An 18,189-nucleotide genomic window follows, 5' to 3' on the forward strand; every position below is an offset into this window, starting at 1 on the left:
TGGAAAAAAACTTGCGCACTCGCACCCATCTACATTTCTACACACACACACACACACACACACACACACACACACACACACACACACACACACACACACACATACACCTATTGGAGCCATAGAGACATTAGCAATTTTTGTTTAGTATCAGAGTAGTTAACAAATGGAATACATTAGGCAGTGATGTGGTGGAGGCTGACTCCATACACAGTTTCAAGTGTAGATATGATAGAGCTCAGTAGGCTCAGGAACCTGTACACCAGTTGATTTACAGTTGAGTACATTTGATCCCGCCTGACCAGAGCTCAACCCCCGCAAACACAACTAGGTGAATACACACACACACACACACACACACACACACACACACACACACACACACACTCGCACACGCGCGGGTTACGTCTATATCATTACTATAGCCGATGATTAATACAGTAACATTTCAGTTTTTTAATTATGTGGCGATAGAGACTAAATTAAACTCTGGGGTAGTTGAAAAAAAAAAAGGTCTGCCGACGGTAACTTTTTTATGGAATGATTAATGTGGCAGACGTACATAAAAAGGCTTTAGGTTCATGGCAGCCGGTCTGTACCTGTTATATTTTGCTCTACCATTATGGATGAAAAAAAAAGCATTTTGTTTTTATGGGGTAGATTTACGGTCACGTTTCTGAAAGGAAAAAATTGTTGCAGCATTCTTGTTTGAAAATTCAACCACGATGCTCCAATATCTCTCTTTCAAATATTCATTATTGCAAAAAGATTGAGCGAAACGTTGCAGCCACAGCAGGCAGTAGCCACAGACACATCACAAATACACATTATATAAATACAATATATATACAATTCTTTCATCTGAAATTATGAGTTCCTATATCGATTCGAAGCTAATAAGGAGCAAAATGAGAGGCGAATCGCACCCTAAGTTCGGATTCTATGAAGAAAATGCAAGATTGAACCAGTGAAGAGCAGAGGTGCCATAGGCACAATCAGAGAGCACTGTATAAACATCAGAGGTCCGCGGTTGTTCAACGTCCTCCCAGCGACTATAAGAAATATTGCCGGAACAACCGTGGACATCTTCAAGAGAAAACTGGACTGTTTTCTAAGAGAAGTTCCGGATCAGCCGGGCTGTGGTGGGTATGTGGGCCTGCGGGCCGCTCCAAGCAACAGCCTGGTGGACCAAACTCTCACAAGTCGAACCTGGCCTCGGGCCGGGCTTGGGGAGTAGAAGAACTCCCAGAACCCCATCAAGCAGGTAACATTCTTCGCCAGATTAGATTTAGAATACGCAGCACAAGTCCGGAACCCTCATCTTGTAAAACACAAGAAGTTCAAGAGGTCCCCAATAATAAAAGTGATAGAAATAATAGAAATAATCTATTCTTATCTATTTTAATAGATAATAATCTATTATTCTCAAATAATAGAAATGAGTATTCAAGACAAGACGAATAGAAACAATAGTTGTTAAAAGGTTAGAAAGGAGATGATTGAAACTCATATGAGTAAGGTACATGTAGAAAATACTCATATGAGTAAGGTACATGTAGAATAATACTCATATGAGTAAGGTAGATGTAGAATAATACTCATATGAGTAAAATAGATAAAGGAAAATACTTACACACACACACACACACACACACACACACACACACACACACACACACACACACACACACACACATACTCTAGGGAGCCGGTGGCTAAGCGGACAGCACGCTGGACGCGTGATCCTGTAGTCCCGGGTTCGATTCCCGGCGCCGGCGAGAAACAACGGGCAGAGTTTCTTTCACCCTGATGCCCCTGTTACCTAGCAGTAAATAGGTGCCTGGGAGTTAGTCAGCTGTCACGGGCTGCTTCATTGCAATAAACTACTTATGGTTCGGAAGATGTAGTTCATTAGCTGCAGCTCGACCCTACAAGCACATGTAGGTAGGACCATCTATGTGAGTACACACACACACACACACACACACACACACACACACACTCACACACACACACACACACACACACACACACACACACACACACTCACACTCACACAGGCAAACAAGATCATTAACGATGGGACCGCTCAGCGTGGCAGATGAAGCTCTCAGCATCACCCAATCAGATCTTCTGGCACACAGCATCAGCCAATCAGATCTCCTGGCACACAGCATCACCCAATCAGATCTCCTGGCACACAGCATCAGCCAATCAGATCTCCTGGCACACAGCATCACCCAGTCAGATCTCCTGGCACTCAGCATCACCCAATCAGATCTCCTGGCACTCAGCATCACCCAATCAGATCTCCTGGCACTCAGCATCACCCAATCAGATCTCCTGGCACTCAGCATCACCCAATCAGATCTCCTGGCACTCAGCATCAGCCAATCAGATCTCCTGGCACTCAGCATCACCCAATCAGATCTCCTGGCACTCAGCATCACCCAATCAGATCTTCTGGCACTCAGCATCACCCAATCAGATCTCCTGGCACTCAGCATCACCCAGTCAGATCTCCTGGCACTCAGCATCAGCCAATCAGATCTCCTGGCACTCAGCATCACCCAATCAGATCTCCTGGCACTCAGCATCACTCAATCAGATCTCCTGGCACTCAGCATCACCCACTTCTGACACCTCGTGCTCCTGGGTGTTCAGTGAGTGTTCTCTCCTGAAGAGCCAGCGAAGACCACAACAGCATTAATCAAGCCTTTACATAACCACTTGCGAAACCTCTGCATCTTTTATCAATCATGGCAGCTTTGTATACGTTCATTAAACACTTTACGACCTTTGAATTCTCGTAACCCAAAGTTATTGTTGTTATATTTTAGAGGGAGCATGAGTGAGGGGATAGAGGGAGCATGAGTGAGGGGATAGATGGAGCATGAGTGAGGGGATAGAGGGAGCATGAGTGAGTGGATAGAGGGGGCATGAGTGAGGGGATAGAGGGAGCATGAGTGAGTGGATGAAGGGAGCATGAGTGAGTGGATAGAGGGAGCATGAGTGTGTAGATAAAGGGAGCATGAGTGAGAGGATGGAGGGAGCATGAGTGAGTAGGTGGAAGCGAGCGTGACGGTGAGTAACCACCTATTAAATTCCCCGAAAAAAAACGAAAAAAAGTTTCTTTTCAAGGTAAAACTTGAATGGTATCGAACGCAAGATTTATCCTCAACATATCCAGGAAAGTCTCGACGTGTTTAGATGAACTGCAAAATCATCTCAAAGGCCTTATACATTCATAATCCGGTGAGTCTACTTAAAAAAAAATCAGCAGAAGAATTACATAAGAGAAAGTTACAATAAGAGGACAACACGCTGAGAGTATAGTTATGAGAGATAGATATAACGCTGCTTTACATCAATTATCATATTGGTCAACTTTGGTGTTATGGCCGAGGTTGTTAGATCGAGCTGTGAGGGCGACCTGGAGACGACTTGAGGTCGACCAGACGGTGTTATGGAGATCTGGAGACGACTTGAGGTCGACCAGATGGTGTTATGGAGACCTGGAGACGACTTGAGGTCGACCAGATGGTGTTATGGAGATCTGGAGACGACTTGAGGTCGACCAGATGGTGTTATGGAGACCTGGAGACGACTTGAGGTCGACCAGATGGTGTTATGGAGACCTGGAGACGACTTGAGGTCGACCAGATGGTGTTATAGAGACCTGGAGACGACTTGAGGTCGACCAGACGGTGTTATGGTGACCTGGAGACGACTTGAGGTCGACCAGATGGTGTTATGGAGATCTGGAGACGACTTGAGGTCGACCAGATGGTGTTATGGAGATCTGGAGACGACTTGAGGTCGACCAGATGGTGTTATGGAGACCTGGAGACGACTTGAGGTCGACCAGATGGTGTTATGGAGACCTGGAGACGACTTGAGGTCGACCAGATGGTGTTATGGAGATCTGGAGACGACTTGAGGTCGACCAGATGGTGTTATGGAGACCTGGAGACGACTTGAGGTCGACCAGACGGTGTTATGGAGATCTGGAGACGACTTGAGGTCGACCAGATGGTGTTATAGAGACCTGGAGACGACTTGAGGTCGACCAGACGGTGTTATGGTGACCTGGAGACGACTTGAGGTCGACCAGATGGTGTTATGGAGATCTGGAGACGACTTGAGGTCGACCAGATGGTGTTATGGAGATCTGGAGACGACTTGAGGTCGACCAGATGGTGTTATGGAGACCTGGAGACGACTTGAGGTCGACCAGACGGTGTTATGGAGATCTGGAAACGACTTGAGGTCGACCAGATGGTGTTATAGAGACCTGGAGACGACTTGAGGTCGACCAGACGGTGTTATGGTGACCTGGAGACGACTTGAGGTCGACCAGACGGTGGTATGGTGACCTGGAGACGACTTGAGGTCGACCAGACGGTGGTATGGAGACCCGGAGACGACTTGAGGTCGAGCAGACGGTGGTATGGTGACCTGGAGACGACTTGAGGTCGACCAGACGGTGTTATGGGGACCTGGAGACGACTTGAGGTCGACCAGACGGTGGTATGGAGACCTGGAGACGACTTGAGGTCGACCAGACGGTGGTATGGAGACCTGGAGACGACTTGAGGCCGACCAGATGGTGGTATGGAGACCTGGAGACGACTTGAGGTCGAGCAGACGGTGGTATGGTGACCTGGAGACGACTTGAGGTCGACCAGACGGTGTTATGGAGACCTGGAGACGACTTGAGGTCGACCAGACGGTGTTATGGGGACCTGGAGACGACTTGAGGTCGACCAGACGGTGGTATGGTGACCTGGAGACGACTTGAGGTCGACCAGACGGTGTTATGGGGACCTGGAGACGACTTGAGGTCGACCAGACGGTGGTATGGAGACCTGGAGACGACTTGAGGTCGACCAGACGGTGGTATGGAGACCTGGAGACGACTTGAGGCCGACCAGATGGTGGTATGGAGACCTGGAGACGACTTGAGGCCGACCAGATGGTGGTATGGAGACCTGGAGACGACTTGAGGTCGAGCAGACGGTGGTATGGTGACCTGGAGACGACTTGAGGTCGACCAGACGGTGTTATGGAGACCTGGAGACGACTTGAGGTCGACCAGATGGTGTTATACGGAGTCTTCCCAGATGACGCCTTGCTTTGTCATTCATTGCATGCTTCAAGTGTATAAGGAAAAGGTGTTCTTGAACAAATCCACTAAGAGCCGTGACGAGGGTTCGAACCTACGTCCGAGAGGATCCCAGACACTGCCTTAATCGACTGAGCTACGACATGGTAAAAAGAACTGCAACCGGAAGTTCTACTGACCTTACTCGGATAAGGTCACACATTTGATGCATCACGCTATTGTGATGTCTGTCTGTATAAGGTGTTCTTGCTTCAGGTGTACAAAGAAAAGGTGTTCTTGCTTCAGGTGTACAAAGAAAAGGTGTTCTTGCTTCAGGTGTACAAAGAAAAGGTGTTCTTCTTTCAGGTGTACAAAGAAAAGGTGTTTAGATCTTTGTTCTGTCAAAAAGTTGCGAGACGAGTTCTAATCAAATGTTTCTTGTTCAACTGCACATTTGAACATGATGGAGTGAACTTGTTCAAATGAACAAAGAACATAACAGGGGAGGTTATACTCTGCATCAAGTCCTTACATGCTAACTTATTTTGACAACACGAAGTAATATACACAAAAACTTGCACACACACACACACACACACTCACACACTCACACACTCACACACACACACACACACACATGCTTAAATATGCAAAAAAAAAAAAAAATCACATATTTCCCTACAACCTAATTTATCACACATTTTAATACAGCCTTGTTCAAAATTTTGTGCGTATTGAGATATTTCTTTCACGGGAAAAAAGCAAAGAAAGCAGTACATTTTCTTTCGTCATTACCTTCCTCACAGTAGTAGAAATGTAAACATTTCCATGTTTAACAACTAAATACATATTTTCCCTTGTAAGATGTCAACAAAAAATGCATTTGATGCTGCTAATGCTATGGGAAGGAAATATATGGCAGCTGTCATTCTGTAGCTACTAGGAGCAAGGAGATAGATGGCAGCTGTCATTCTGTAGCTACTAGGAGCAAGGAGATAGATGGCAGCTGTCATTCTGTACCTACTAGGAGCAAGGAGATAGATGGCAGCTGTCATTCTGTACCTACTAGGAGCAAGGAGATAGATGGCAGCTGTCATTCTGTACCTACTAGGAGCAAGGAGATAGATGGCAGCTGTCATTCTGTACCTACTAGGAGCAAGGACATAGATGGCAGCTGTCATTCTGTACCTACTAGGAGCAAGGAGATAGATGGCAGCTGTCATTCTGTACCTACTAGGAGCAAGGAGATAGATGGCAGCTGTCATTCTGTACCTACTAGGAGCAAGGAGATAGATGGCAGCTGTCATTCTGTACCTACTAGGAGCAAGGAGATAGATGGCAGCATCCGGCCTGCCATTCTCCAGCTGCAGGAGGGGGAGGGGAAGGAAGAAGATAGATGGCAGCAAATAAGTCCACCCGGACTCTCATTCACCAGTTGAAGATAAACAATAACTTCAGAAACGAGATATTTAAAAGACTGACAAGTCCGTTCATTTGCAGCAAGTCAAACATAAAACTTCTAGATGGGTGAAGTTTAATGTTCTCTCGTGAAAACATCAGCAAAACTTTACACATTAATTTTGGTTATGTTCGTATATATATATATATATATATATATATATATATATATATATATATATATATATATATATATATATATATATGTATGTATGTATGTATATTCCACACCAGTATAGCTATGTCATAGAAGCTACGATGCTAGTTCAGCTATGCCACAAACATAGCATATGCTCATGCTATGCCTTGAATATGCTCCTTACGTGCCATACAGAAACTCTCCAACAAACTCTCCAACAGAACGGAAACTTCATAGCTTGTGTGGCAAGACCTCATTGACAGAAGCGACACAATGCAATTTATAACCTCCAATTATGTTTTTTTGACACGAGAGATGTTTCTCAAGTTAATATTATTCTTGACAACAACATTCCATTTGAAAATGGAGGCTAATATAAATATCTGATCATTTCCGATTACTTTTATTCAAATATTCACAATCAAATATTCGCCTTACCTATCTACCTTTGTATCAATCGGTGGGAATTATTCAAATCACGCTCGGAACTAATTGAAACTGAAGTTGTCTGTCAATACTTCATTGGAAGGAAAAAACATTTAAAACAATACCCGATATTTCCCTCTGTGGCGTTTTCCGAATTCCGAACTGCTGGCTGGCGTTCCAAACACGGAATGGTAGTTCCCCGGACACGCCGTTGTTTTGGTCTGCAAGTAGAGTTTCATCCATGGGTCTGGTGCTGATTGGCCTTGCGTGGTGTTGATTAGGGTCGGGTGTGGTGTTGATGAGGCCGGGTGTGGTGTTGATGAGGTCGGGTGTGGTGTTGATGAGGTCGGGTGTGGTGTTGATGAGGTCGGGTGTGGTGTTGATGAGGTCGGGTGTGGTGTTGATGAGGTCGGGTGTGGTGTTGATTAGGTCGGGTGTGGTGTTGATGAGGTCGGGTGTGGTGTTGATTAGGTCGGGTGTGGTGTTGATGAGGTCGGGTGTGGTGTTGATGAGGTCGGGTGTGGTGTTGATGAGGTCGGGTGTGTGGTCCTGATTAGGTCGGGTGTGGTGTTGATTAGGTCGGGTGTGTGGTGTTGATTAGGTCGGGAGTGGTGTTGATTAGGTCGGGTGTGTGGTGTTGATTAGGTCGGGTGTGTGGTGTTGATTAGGTCGGGAGTGGTGTTGATTAGGTCGGGTGTGGTGTTGATTAGGTCGGTTCTAGTCCTGATTAGGTCGGTTCTGGTCCTGATTAGGTCGGGTCTGGTCCTGATTAGGTCGGTTTTGGTCCTGATTAGGTCCAGCGTGGTCTTCATTAGGTCGGGTGTACTTTTGATAAAGTCCGGAGTAGTTTTGATTAAATTCGTTTACAGCACAAATTCCCACACGTTCAGAGAGAGAAAGGTTTACATTAGTTAACAAAATTCTGGCAGTAAAATTATTCTATTTGGTACGACAACATGAATGCCAATTGTGTGAACATTGTCGAGTGTTTCTCCTGCACAAACTACTCACACTGAATGTGCTAAAGTGCCCCCTTGGTGTTTTTTTTTGTTCAAAATTATTTTGAGACATGATTCGCCAAAGAAATCTATCAAATCTATTAGATGTCAAACGTTAAAGTTAATACTGATCTTGCTTGTGGTTCTAGCTAAATATAGCTAGTAAAGGTTGTTTGATGACTGAATACATCTATATTAATGACCTCACACACACACACACACAAGAGTCAAGAGGGATCCAAGAGTCAATGCTCGATCCTGCAGACACAACTAGGTGAGTAGGTGAGGTGAGCACACACACACACACACACACACACACACACACACACACACACACACACACACACACACACACACACACACACACATGGGTATGCCACTAGACTAGTCCCAGAACTAAGAGGCATGAGTTACGAGGAAAGGCTGCGGGAAATGCACCTTACGACACTGGAAGACAGAAGAGTAAGGGGAGACATGATCACAACCTACAAAATCCTCAGAGGAATCGACCGGGTAAACAAGGATAAACTATTCAACACTGGTGGGACGCGAACAAGGGGACACAGGTGGAAACTGAGTACCCACATGAGCCACAGAGACGTTAGAAGGAACTTTTTCAGTGTCAGAGTAGTTAACGGATGGAATGCATTAGGCAGTGATGTGGTGGAGGCTGACTCCATACACAGTTTTAAATGTAGATATGATAGAGCCCAGTAGGCTCAGGAATCTGTACACCAGTTGATTGACAGTTGAGAGGCGGGACCAAAGAGCCAAAGCTCAACCCCCCGCAAGCACAAATAGGTGAGTACAAATAGGTGAGTACAAATAGGTGAGTACACACACACACACACACACACACACACACACACACACACACACACACACACCCTCCTCTCCCCCCACACACAAACACACCTTCTCCCACACAAACACCCCCCACACACCCCTACATACAACCCGTTCTTACAACGTCCTTATTGTAAATCCAAGCCGATCCCTAGAGTCTCACTGATGCATTCCTTAAATGACACAGCAGGCAAATATTGCGTCCCAAGGGAATAATTATGCTAATGAAGCTACATGCAATTACAGACCGTTGCAAAATGCGTGCAAAAAAATAGGAACGGTCCTTGCAGAAGTTTCATTAAGTAATTGGACAGCCATTCATCACCCCTTTTACGAGGCAATTATATTTCTTTCATGTGTCGGAGAGTTTTATTTCACAGTAATTTAATATTTACGGTTTAGCCGCAACAGAGAGCTCGGTGCACTATTGCTTGTTGCACCATGCGCAGCGCATAGTGTGTGAGGCTCTTGGTGCGCACCTTTGCAACATGTGGATCGTGGTGAGAGTATGGGAGGAGTTGCACATTGCATATAACGAGGTTCACGGAACTTTGTATGGGTATATAGCGAAGAGCACCTTTACATGCTGTCTGTCTGTCTGTCTGTCTATAAAGGATGGAACACCATCACATGCTCTCTGGACGCTGAAACCCACTGCTCGTCCTCTCTGGACGCTGAAACCCACTGCTCGTCCTCTCTGGACGCTGAAACCCACTGCTCGCCCTCTCTGAATATATATCCAATTCTCCATTCACATCCTTCTTTCATTCCATAAAAGCCCTGTGGGTGCCTCATTCAATGGGAATACAAATATAATCTTATAGCAAAATGGAGCTTCCTCTCAACTGGCCGGTGTAATGCTGTGATTTCTGGGATGTCAAGAGGCCAGTTCGGTGACCTCTTGTACCTCGCTGACCTCTATAAAGTCTATGATATTGCGGTGATCTCTTTGGGAAGGCTGGAAGGCTATATTCCGTGACCTTTGAGAGTCTGAGTATTGTTGTGACCTCTGTTAGCCTGTGTATTGCTGTGACCTCTGGAAGCCTGTGTAGCGTGAGGAGCAGTGGAGAGCAGAATTGGTATACAATCACAGCTACCGCGAGTACTAATGCTGTCCGCCTGTCACTCGACCCTTACCAGTTCCCTTTGAGCCCACCCATACCTGGACTATACCTGAAGAGAGTTTCGTGAGTTTTTCTACTCCCCGAGCTCGGCCTAGGGCCAGGCTCGAACCATAAATCTAAGCACATACACTTCAATCTCATCCCCTACCCCTTAATCCAACTCCCTTACCCCTAATCCCATCCCTTATCCTCAATCCACCCTCCCTTACCCCCAATCCTACCCCCTTTTACCCTCAACTGCACCACTTACCCTAAACTGCACCCTTTCCTTCTGAACGCAGCCCCATTTCCCTAAGCCATTTACACGTACGCACACTTTTCAAAAGGCCCGAATATGCATTTACAGATTGAGGCGAGTATTATAGATGCTTAAATGCGCCTAGATTGCTTCGTAATGACATCGAGAGCGGCGTTCGATAACCTATTAGAGGGTAATCTTGTGGAACTTGGGTAAAGAGAGGCAACGTGGCTATGAGGAGGCTGTAACACCTTCAAGTGAGATGGGGAGGGATGAGATGAGGGGAAATGAGGAGGGCTGAGATGAGGGGAGCTCGGGATCAGTGAGGTGAGAGAAGTGGAAGAGAAAGGGACGAGGAAAGGAAGAATGGTAAGAAATGGGGATGGTGTTCTCAGAGATCTGGGAAGGGAGATCAGAACAGTGACGGAAGGGGGAAGGAGTTACAAGAAACTTACTGAGAGAAGCTGTTGATACGAGATGAAGAGGATGGTCACTGTCAGAAGGAAGAGACAGATGGGCAAGAGAAGGAAGAGACAGATAGGCAAGGGGAGACAGGAGGGTAGAGGCTAGTGGAAAGGGGTTATAGGGAGAGATCCCTTTGTCTGTCCTGAGGCTGAGCTGGAAGAGGGAGATTGTTAGGGGACGGGTAATCTGTCTATCCTAAGGGGTGATAGTACCACGCAAAATTTCGAGGGAAGCAAAAATAATTTGTCTGTTTAAAACATTCGACAGAAGTGACACTGAACATAGTTATAAAGGTGAAGACATGAAGGAATGGGGTAATGCCTCACCTTTCTACTATCCTCTCTCTCTCTCCAAGGCCACTAGCCTCCCTTCTCTCCATCCCCCCACTAGCCTCCCCTCCCCTCACCACTGGTCTTACCCTCCCCTCACCCTGCCTCCCCTGGGGACCAATTCCATCCGACCATTACCCAACAGAGCAAATAAGCCCACCAATGAAAATATCGCTCCATTAGAGTTACATGTGGGAGCCCTTCCTCTGAATAGTAACTTATTTCACGCACCGAGCATAGAGGGGCTGCGGCAACTTAACGGCGGCTGCGGCAACTTAACGGCGGCTGCGGCAACTTAACGGAGGCTGCGGCAACTTAGCCCATGGTGGCAACTAATGCCATGATGGCAGTGGCAAATAGCGGCTTTCGGAAGCAACAAACTCTCTCTCGGACAAACACCTAAATTATTTAGCAAATTCGCATGTAGGTAAGGCCTGACAGCTGAGTGCATAGTGCTTCAGATTCGCAGTCCTGAGGTTCCGGGTTCGATCCCCGGTGGAGGCGGGGACAAATGGGCAGAGTTTTTTTTCATCCTGATGCTAATGTTCACCTAGAAGTAAATAGGTACCTGGGAGTTAGACAGCTGCTACAGGCTGCTTCCTAGGGGTGTGTAACAAAAAGGAGGCCTGGTCGAGGACCGGGCCGCAGGGACGCTAAGCCCCGAAATTCTCTCAACATAACATCAAAATATGGTGCGCTTAGCGTTATTTTTTTATTAATACATGAGGTACGTGTTCATTTGTGCAGCTACACTAGACTATATGAATGGGAGTACAATATGTCACAAAGCTAGCTACGTGGTGCTAAAAAAAAAAAAAATCAGAAAAAAAGGCTGAAAACTCTACGGTCTTGTAATCCACATTTCATTTACTTTACACATAAGACTTCAACAGGTCAACTGACAAGTCACGACTCTGCTCCACTCCGCGCCTGAAGGACTTTGCACATCTGGACGAAAACTTGAAGTAACTAATTGTAATTGAAGTATTACATGGATATGTAAGGACAAGGTTATTATGAAATTTATGAAAGAATGTCTCATAATAATAATTTCGTGCAAGCATGCATGTAAAGGTGTACTTACACTCGTACTCACTCGTACTAACTTGTACTCACGAGAACTGTCATTCATCTGACCCACGCCTTCTAATTACTTCAACACCCATTCACTACACCAAACATTATTCAACTCTCTCATTCACTCTATCTCTTCTTTCTTTATTCCCTTTTCTTCGTCTGTTCATCTTAATAATTTTCTCTTCGTCCCAGAAGAGAGAGAAACAGACAGAGAGAAAGATAGACAGAGAAACAGATACAAAAACGAAAAGGGCGACACAGACAGATGTGAGCGTGCGGCTGAGTGATCACCGTCCGCGACTCGTAATCCAGGAAACTGGGTTCGATTCTCGGCCGAGAAACTTTCTCTCATCTGATTTCTCTGTTCACCAAGCAGTCAATAGGTATCTGAGAGTTAAACAGCTGTTGTGGCTGCATCCTTGCATCCTGGGAATGTTTGTATGGTAAATTTTATATATATATATATATATATATATATATATATATATATATATATATATATATATATATATATATATATATATATATATAGGGTGCAAAAGCTAAGAGGCTAAGAGAGAGTTCGATTCTGCAGCCAGAAATAGGGAAATACACCGGACACACACACACACACACACACACACACACACACACACACAATTACATACATGATACCCAGCGAATCATCACTGGTGTTGACATTCATCACGTGGGGCGTCAGACAATGGCATCATCAGAGGGAGAGCTACGCCTCTCCCCCTATACATTTTCCCATATCAATTGTGTGAAATTTAGTCATGTCCCTTTATATAGCTGTGTGTGGCTGGCCGTGCGTGCAAGAGGCACCCCACCTGCTGTGAGTGCGTGCAAGAGGCACCCACCTGCTGTGAGTGCGTGCAAGAGGCACCCACCTGCTGTGAGTGCGTGCAAGAGGCACCCACCTGCTGTGAGTGCGTGCAAGAGGCACCCATCTGCTGTGAGTGCGTGCAAGAGGCACCCACCTGCTGTGAGTGCGTGCAAGAGGCACCCACCTGCTGTGAGTGCGTGCAAGAGGCACCCACCTGCTGTGAGTGCGTGCAAGAGGCACCCACCTGCTGTGAGTGCGTGCAAGAGGCACCCACCTGCTGTGAGTGCGTGCAAGAGGCACCCACCTGCTGTGAGTGCGTGCAAGAGGCACCCACCTGCTGTGAGTGCGTGCAAGAGGCACCCACCTGCTGTGAGTGCGTGCAAGAGGCACCCACCTGCTGTGAGTGCGTGCAAGAGGCACCCCACCTGCTGTGAGTGCGTGCAAGAGGCACCCCACCTGCTGTGAGTGCGTGCAAGAGGCACCTAGCTACTGTGAGTGCGTGCAAGAGGCACCTAGCTACTGTGAGTGCGCGGAATGTTTGGCGTTTGTCAACCTTTCTGTGGGTTTATTTGTGTTGTAAAACCAGGAGACGCGATGCTCACTCTTTATCTTCATATTCAAAAGGGCGCTGGCTTGTTAGTGTAACTGTGTACGGGTGTCCCACTACATATAAAACATAATACATAAAACAAAATACACATATGTCGTGCCTAATGGCCAGAGGGCACTACTCGGCCTAGTATGCAAGGCCTGATTTGCCTAATAGGCAGTATGAATTTTATTTAAAACAAATCCAATTGGTTTATTTGAATATTATTATATTGCATTTAGAAGATGAATTACTGACTTAGTTATGTTAGTTTATAGGTTAAGAGAGGTTAGGTTAGGTCATATTTCAATGTTATTTTTAACTCAAATTAAATAAAATAATCATATATAATGTAATGGAAAGCATTATCATTTCATATGGCAAAAATTTAGAAAAATATATAAATTCAGGAAAACTCGGCGTATTAGGCAACGCAGGCCTTGCATAAGAGGCCAAATAGTACATTTTGCAGTTAGGTAGAACAGTGGTACTCCCTTATTTAAAAAAACATATATATATATATATATATATATATATATATATATATATATATATATATATATATATATATATATATATATATATATATATATATATATATATACATAGCAGCAGGTTTTAATTGAATATGACTGTATATTCCATGTTAATTATTTTCTTGCTAGGGGCTTCAATTTCTCTGACTAATGCTCTTGCATCTTGTTTTAATTAGAAGAGGAAATCTCTAAATGTGATATTTGTTCAAGGTTGACTAAAATAACAAATTTACTGCATAATATATTATACTTAATTAAATTTACACAATGTTTCGAACCTATATGGTTTATTCTCAAGTGAGGTGACAAGGCATGAGGGTACATCTGATTTATGTATGTACTTGACTTCCCAGATTCATAAAACTGGGACGTTAGGTACATAGGTAATTAAGTCAGGGGAAAGGCGAAAGAACAAGCGAAGAGGTAAAGTAAAATGACGGGTTAATAAACTAGTGATACAAACATGAATTAAGTGATAGAGTAATTAGAGCTCAGGTGACTGTAGTGGGCATGGCGTTCTGGGCACTGACGTCATGGTGGGCATACTAGCGTCCCGCTCTTGCTCTCACTCTCACGGTGGGTAGAGTAAATAGTTCTGTTGTTTGGGTGTTTGTGGTAGGTTGTTCTACTGGTGTGTTTTGGGCTTCTAGAGATTACGAATTCAGTAGAGCTTCAAGAATTTGTAATCAAGAAGATTACTTGGGGGTGTTGAGGGGGGTGTAGATGGGGTGTAGCTGGGGGTGTAGTGGAGTGTAGTGGTGGGGTGTAGTGGTGGGGGTGTAGTGGTGGGGGTGTAGTGCTGGGGTGTTGTGTTGGTGGTGTTGTGCTGGGGTGTAGTGGTGGGGTGTAGTGGTGGGGTGTCGTGCTGGGGGTGTAGTGGTGGGGTGTAGTGGTGGGGTGTAGTGGTGGGGTGTCGTGCTGGGGGTGTAGTGGTGGGGTGTCGTGCTGGGGGTGTAGTGGTGGGGTGTCGTGCTGGGGGTGTAGTGGTGGAGGTGTCGTGGTGGGGTGTAACCACGAGGAAGAAATTCGTGGTGTGTGATAAACTTAGGGTCATAACTCTCCCACCCTTCCCTCGAGACCCAGGCAGCTTTCCTACCTCTCTCCCATTCATATACACTCTCCCACTAACCCTTTCCTCTTCCACCAATCCCTTCCTCTTCCACCAACCCTTTCATCTTCTCCCAATCTCTTCATCTTCCACCAATCCCTTCATCTTCCACCAATCCCTTCCTCTTCCACCAATCCCTTCCTCATCCACCAATCCCTTCCTCTTCCACCAATCCCTTCCTCTTCCACCAATCCTCCAAACTCTTTCATCACAGTACCATGAGCACTGTATTCATCCCCCTTCCATTCTCCAAGCTCTCTCCCCTCAACCCTCCAAAATCCCTATCTTCAATCTTCCAGGGTCCCCCTTCCATCCACCCTCCATGGGCCTTTACCCAGACCTAACCTATCCCACACACACACACACACACACACACACACACACACACACACACACACACACACACACACACACACACACTACGAGGGGGCCTCGTAGCCTGGTGGATAGCGCGCAGGACTCGTAATTCTGCGGGTTCGATTCCCGCACGAGGCAGAAACAAATGGGCAAAGTTTCTTTCACCCTGAATGCCCCTGTTACCTAGCAGTAAATAGGTACCTGGGAGTTAGTCAGCTGTCACGGGCTGCTTCCTGGGGTGTGTGTGTGTGGTGTGAAAAAAAAATAGTTAGTGTAGTTAGTAAACAGTTGATAGGCCGGCCGAAAGAGCAAAAGCTCAACCCTCGCAAACACAACTAGGTAAATACACAGAGGAAAGGTATTCTGTATTCGGAAAGTATTCAAAGAAAAGTGATTCGCCTTATTCAGAGAGTTAGGAACCTGCCCTATGAAGGGGGACTATGACAACTCAGTTTACATTCAAGAAAGGTTTGCAGTAAAGGGACATGAGTAGTGTACACATGGTCGAAACAATGGATTCAAGTAGTTTAGATTTAGGTGATAATAGGTAAATAGTATAGTTGGGAAATAGGGTTGAAGATCTAACGAGCAAGTTGCCAATTAACCACATATAAGCAACTATGAAAAGTGTCAAGGATATGAGGGATGTGTATGACAAGTGCTTCACATGCTCATATTGTCGTTCTTTACACCAATTGATTTCCCGTGACCATCCACTTGGACAGGACGGTAGAGGGACGGCCTCCCTTCCTGCAGAGTCGGTGTTCGAGGTGGCAGAACCTTCACTACACCTCCACTCTGTAATCATTGCTCAGCTTCTTCTCCTCACATTCCTTCCAAGTGATAAGTAGTCAGAGTAACTTTCCGTTTTCTCTGCATTATTACCTTACCCCTTAGGCTCTCCCTCACATATACTGGTCCCCCCTTCCCCAAATTCCCCACAATCCCCCCTCCTCACAATCCCTACGATTCCTCCATCCCCACAATCCCCCCCCCCCCCTCACAGTCCACGACATCTCCGCTGCCTCCTACTCTCTACAGCTAACAGTAATGGCCTGGTTTGTTTCTCTACAAGTTAAAAATTTACAAACGACTGAAGTGTCCCGCCTGTAGCTGGAATAATTGTGAAAAGTTGGCAGCGCGTGGAAATGGCAGAGAGAGAGGGAAGGGGGAGGGGTATGGAGACATGGGGAGGGAGTGGATGGGGGAGGTGGTATAGAAGGAGACATGGGGGAGGGGGTGGATGGGGAGGTGGTATGGTAGGAAAATGGGAAAAGGGGATAGAGGAAATAATCTAACATAGCGAGGGGTAAAGATGTAAAAGAGTGGGGCGGGGATGGGGAGGGATGCTTGGAGGGGGAGATGAGATTTAGTGAGAAGTCGGTATGGGAAGGAGTAATTAAGGTGGAGGGAGGGGTGGGAAGGGGTAGTTGAGATGGAGAAGGTATGGAATGGGGGAAAACAGTAGACATTTTGGAATGAGTCGAGGAAGACAACGGTGAATGAAGAATGGTACAAGGGAAGATATTGAGTTGGATGAATAGGAGGAAGGATAGAATGGGAAGGTGGGGTGGATAAGAAGGGAGAGGAGTGGGAGGGGTAATGAACTTACGGTCATGCCACACAGACACCCCTCCCTCCCTCCCTCCCATGGGGGAATATATTCAAAAGGCATTTTGAACTCTCCCTTCACTACGCTCACAAAAATGGCCACACAGGCACGTGTTGTAGACTTTAATTTCCTGTATACCCTAGTGAGTGTGTGTGTGTGTGTGTGTGTGTGTGTGTGTGTGTGTGTGTGTGTGTGTGTGTGTGTGTGTGTGTGTGTGTGTGTGTGTGTGTGTGTGTGTATGTGTGTGTGTACTCACTTAGTTGTACTCACCTAGTTGTGCTTGCGGGTTTGAGCTTTGGCTCTTTGGTCCCGCCTCTCAACCGTCAATCAACTGGTGTACAGGTTCCTGAGCCTATTGGGCTCTATCATATCTACATTTGAAACTGTGTATGGAGTCAGCCTCCACCACATCACTTCCTAATGCATTCCATTTGTCAACCACTCTGACACTAAAAAAGTTCTTTCTAATATCTCTGTGGCTCATTTGGGCACTCAGTTTCCACCTGTGTCCCCTAGTGCGTGTGCCCCTTGTGTTAAATAGCCTGTGTGTGTGTGTGTGTGTGTGTGTGTGTGTGTGTGTGTGTGTGTGTGTGTGTGTGTGTGTGTGTGTGTGTGTGTGTGTGTGTGTGTGTGTGTACCAGTCAGTTCCTGATCACTCACAACCTGACGGCCACTCCCTGTATGTTAAGTTGTTAAGGCCTCTACTTAACATCTCATTTTTCACATAATCTCTTAAAAGAGTAGCAAAATATTATTTAATTTCCTATTCACAATTATGAATAGAACATTTCTATGTGTATTCTTGTGTACATTAAACAAAATATATAGGAGAGTCTATAAAAGATTAATCGACCGTCCTCAACATAACCCAAGACTATGCTCATTGGTGTGAGGGATCAGTAGGCCTCAACCAGGATACCTCAACCAGGTATCAACCAGGCCTCGTGTTGACTGGTTGTT

At 45.8% G+C, this 18,189-nt stretch overlaps 1 protein-coding gene across 1 annotated transcript; it reads left to right on the forward strand.

The window, feature by feature from the left end:
* The first annotated feature begins 2,076 nt into the window (after positions 1 to 2,076).
* LOC138366827 (protein SON-like) lies at positions 2,077 to 2,637 on the forward strand. The gene has a single exon (XM_069328112.1). The coding sequence runs from the start codon at positions 2,077 to 2,079 to the stop codon at positions 2,635 to 2,637; it is 561 nt and encodes a 186-aa protein (XP_069184213.1).
* Positions 2,638 to 18,189: the final 15,552 nt, after the last annotated feature.

Source organism: Procambarus clarkii, chromosome 20 (assembly GCF_040958095.1).
Source record: "Procambarus clarkii isolate CNS0578487 chromosome 20, FALCON_Pclarkii_2.0, whole genome shotgun sequence".
NCBI classification, from domain to species: Eukaryota; Metazoa; Arthropoda; class Malacostraca; order Decapoda; family Cambaridae; genus Procambarus; species Procambarus clarkii.

What these genes read in the sequence shown, in the direction of transcription:
- LOC138366827 (XM_069328112.1), top strand. Translation starts at nt 2,077, where the DNA reads ATGGGACCGCTCAGCGTGGCAGATGAAGCTCTCAGCATCACCCAATCA.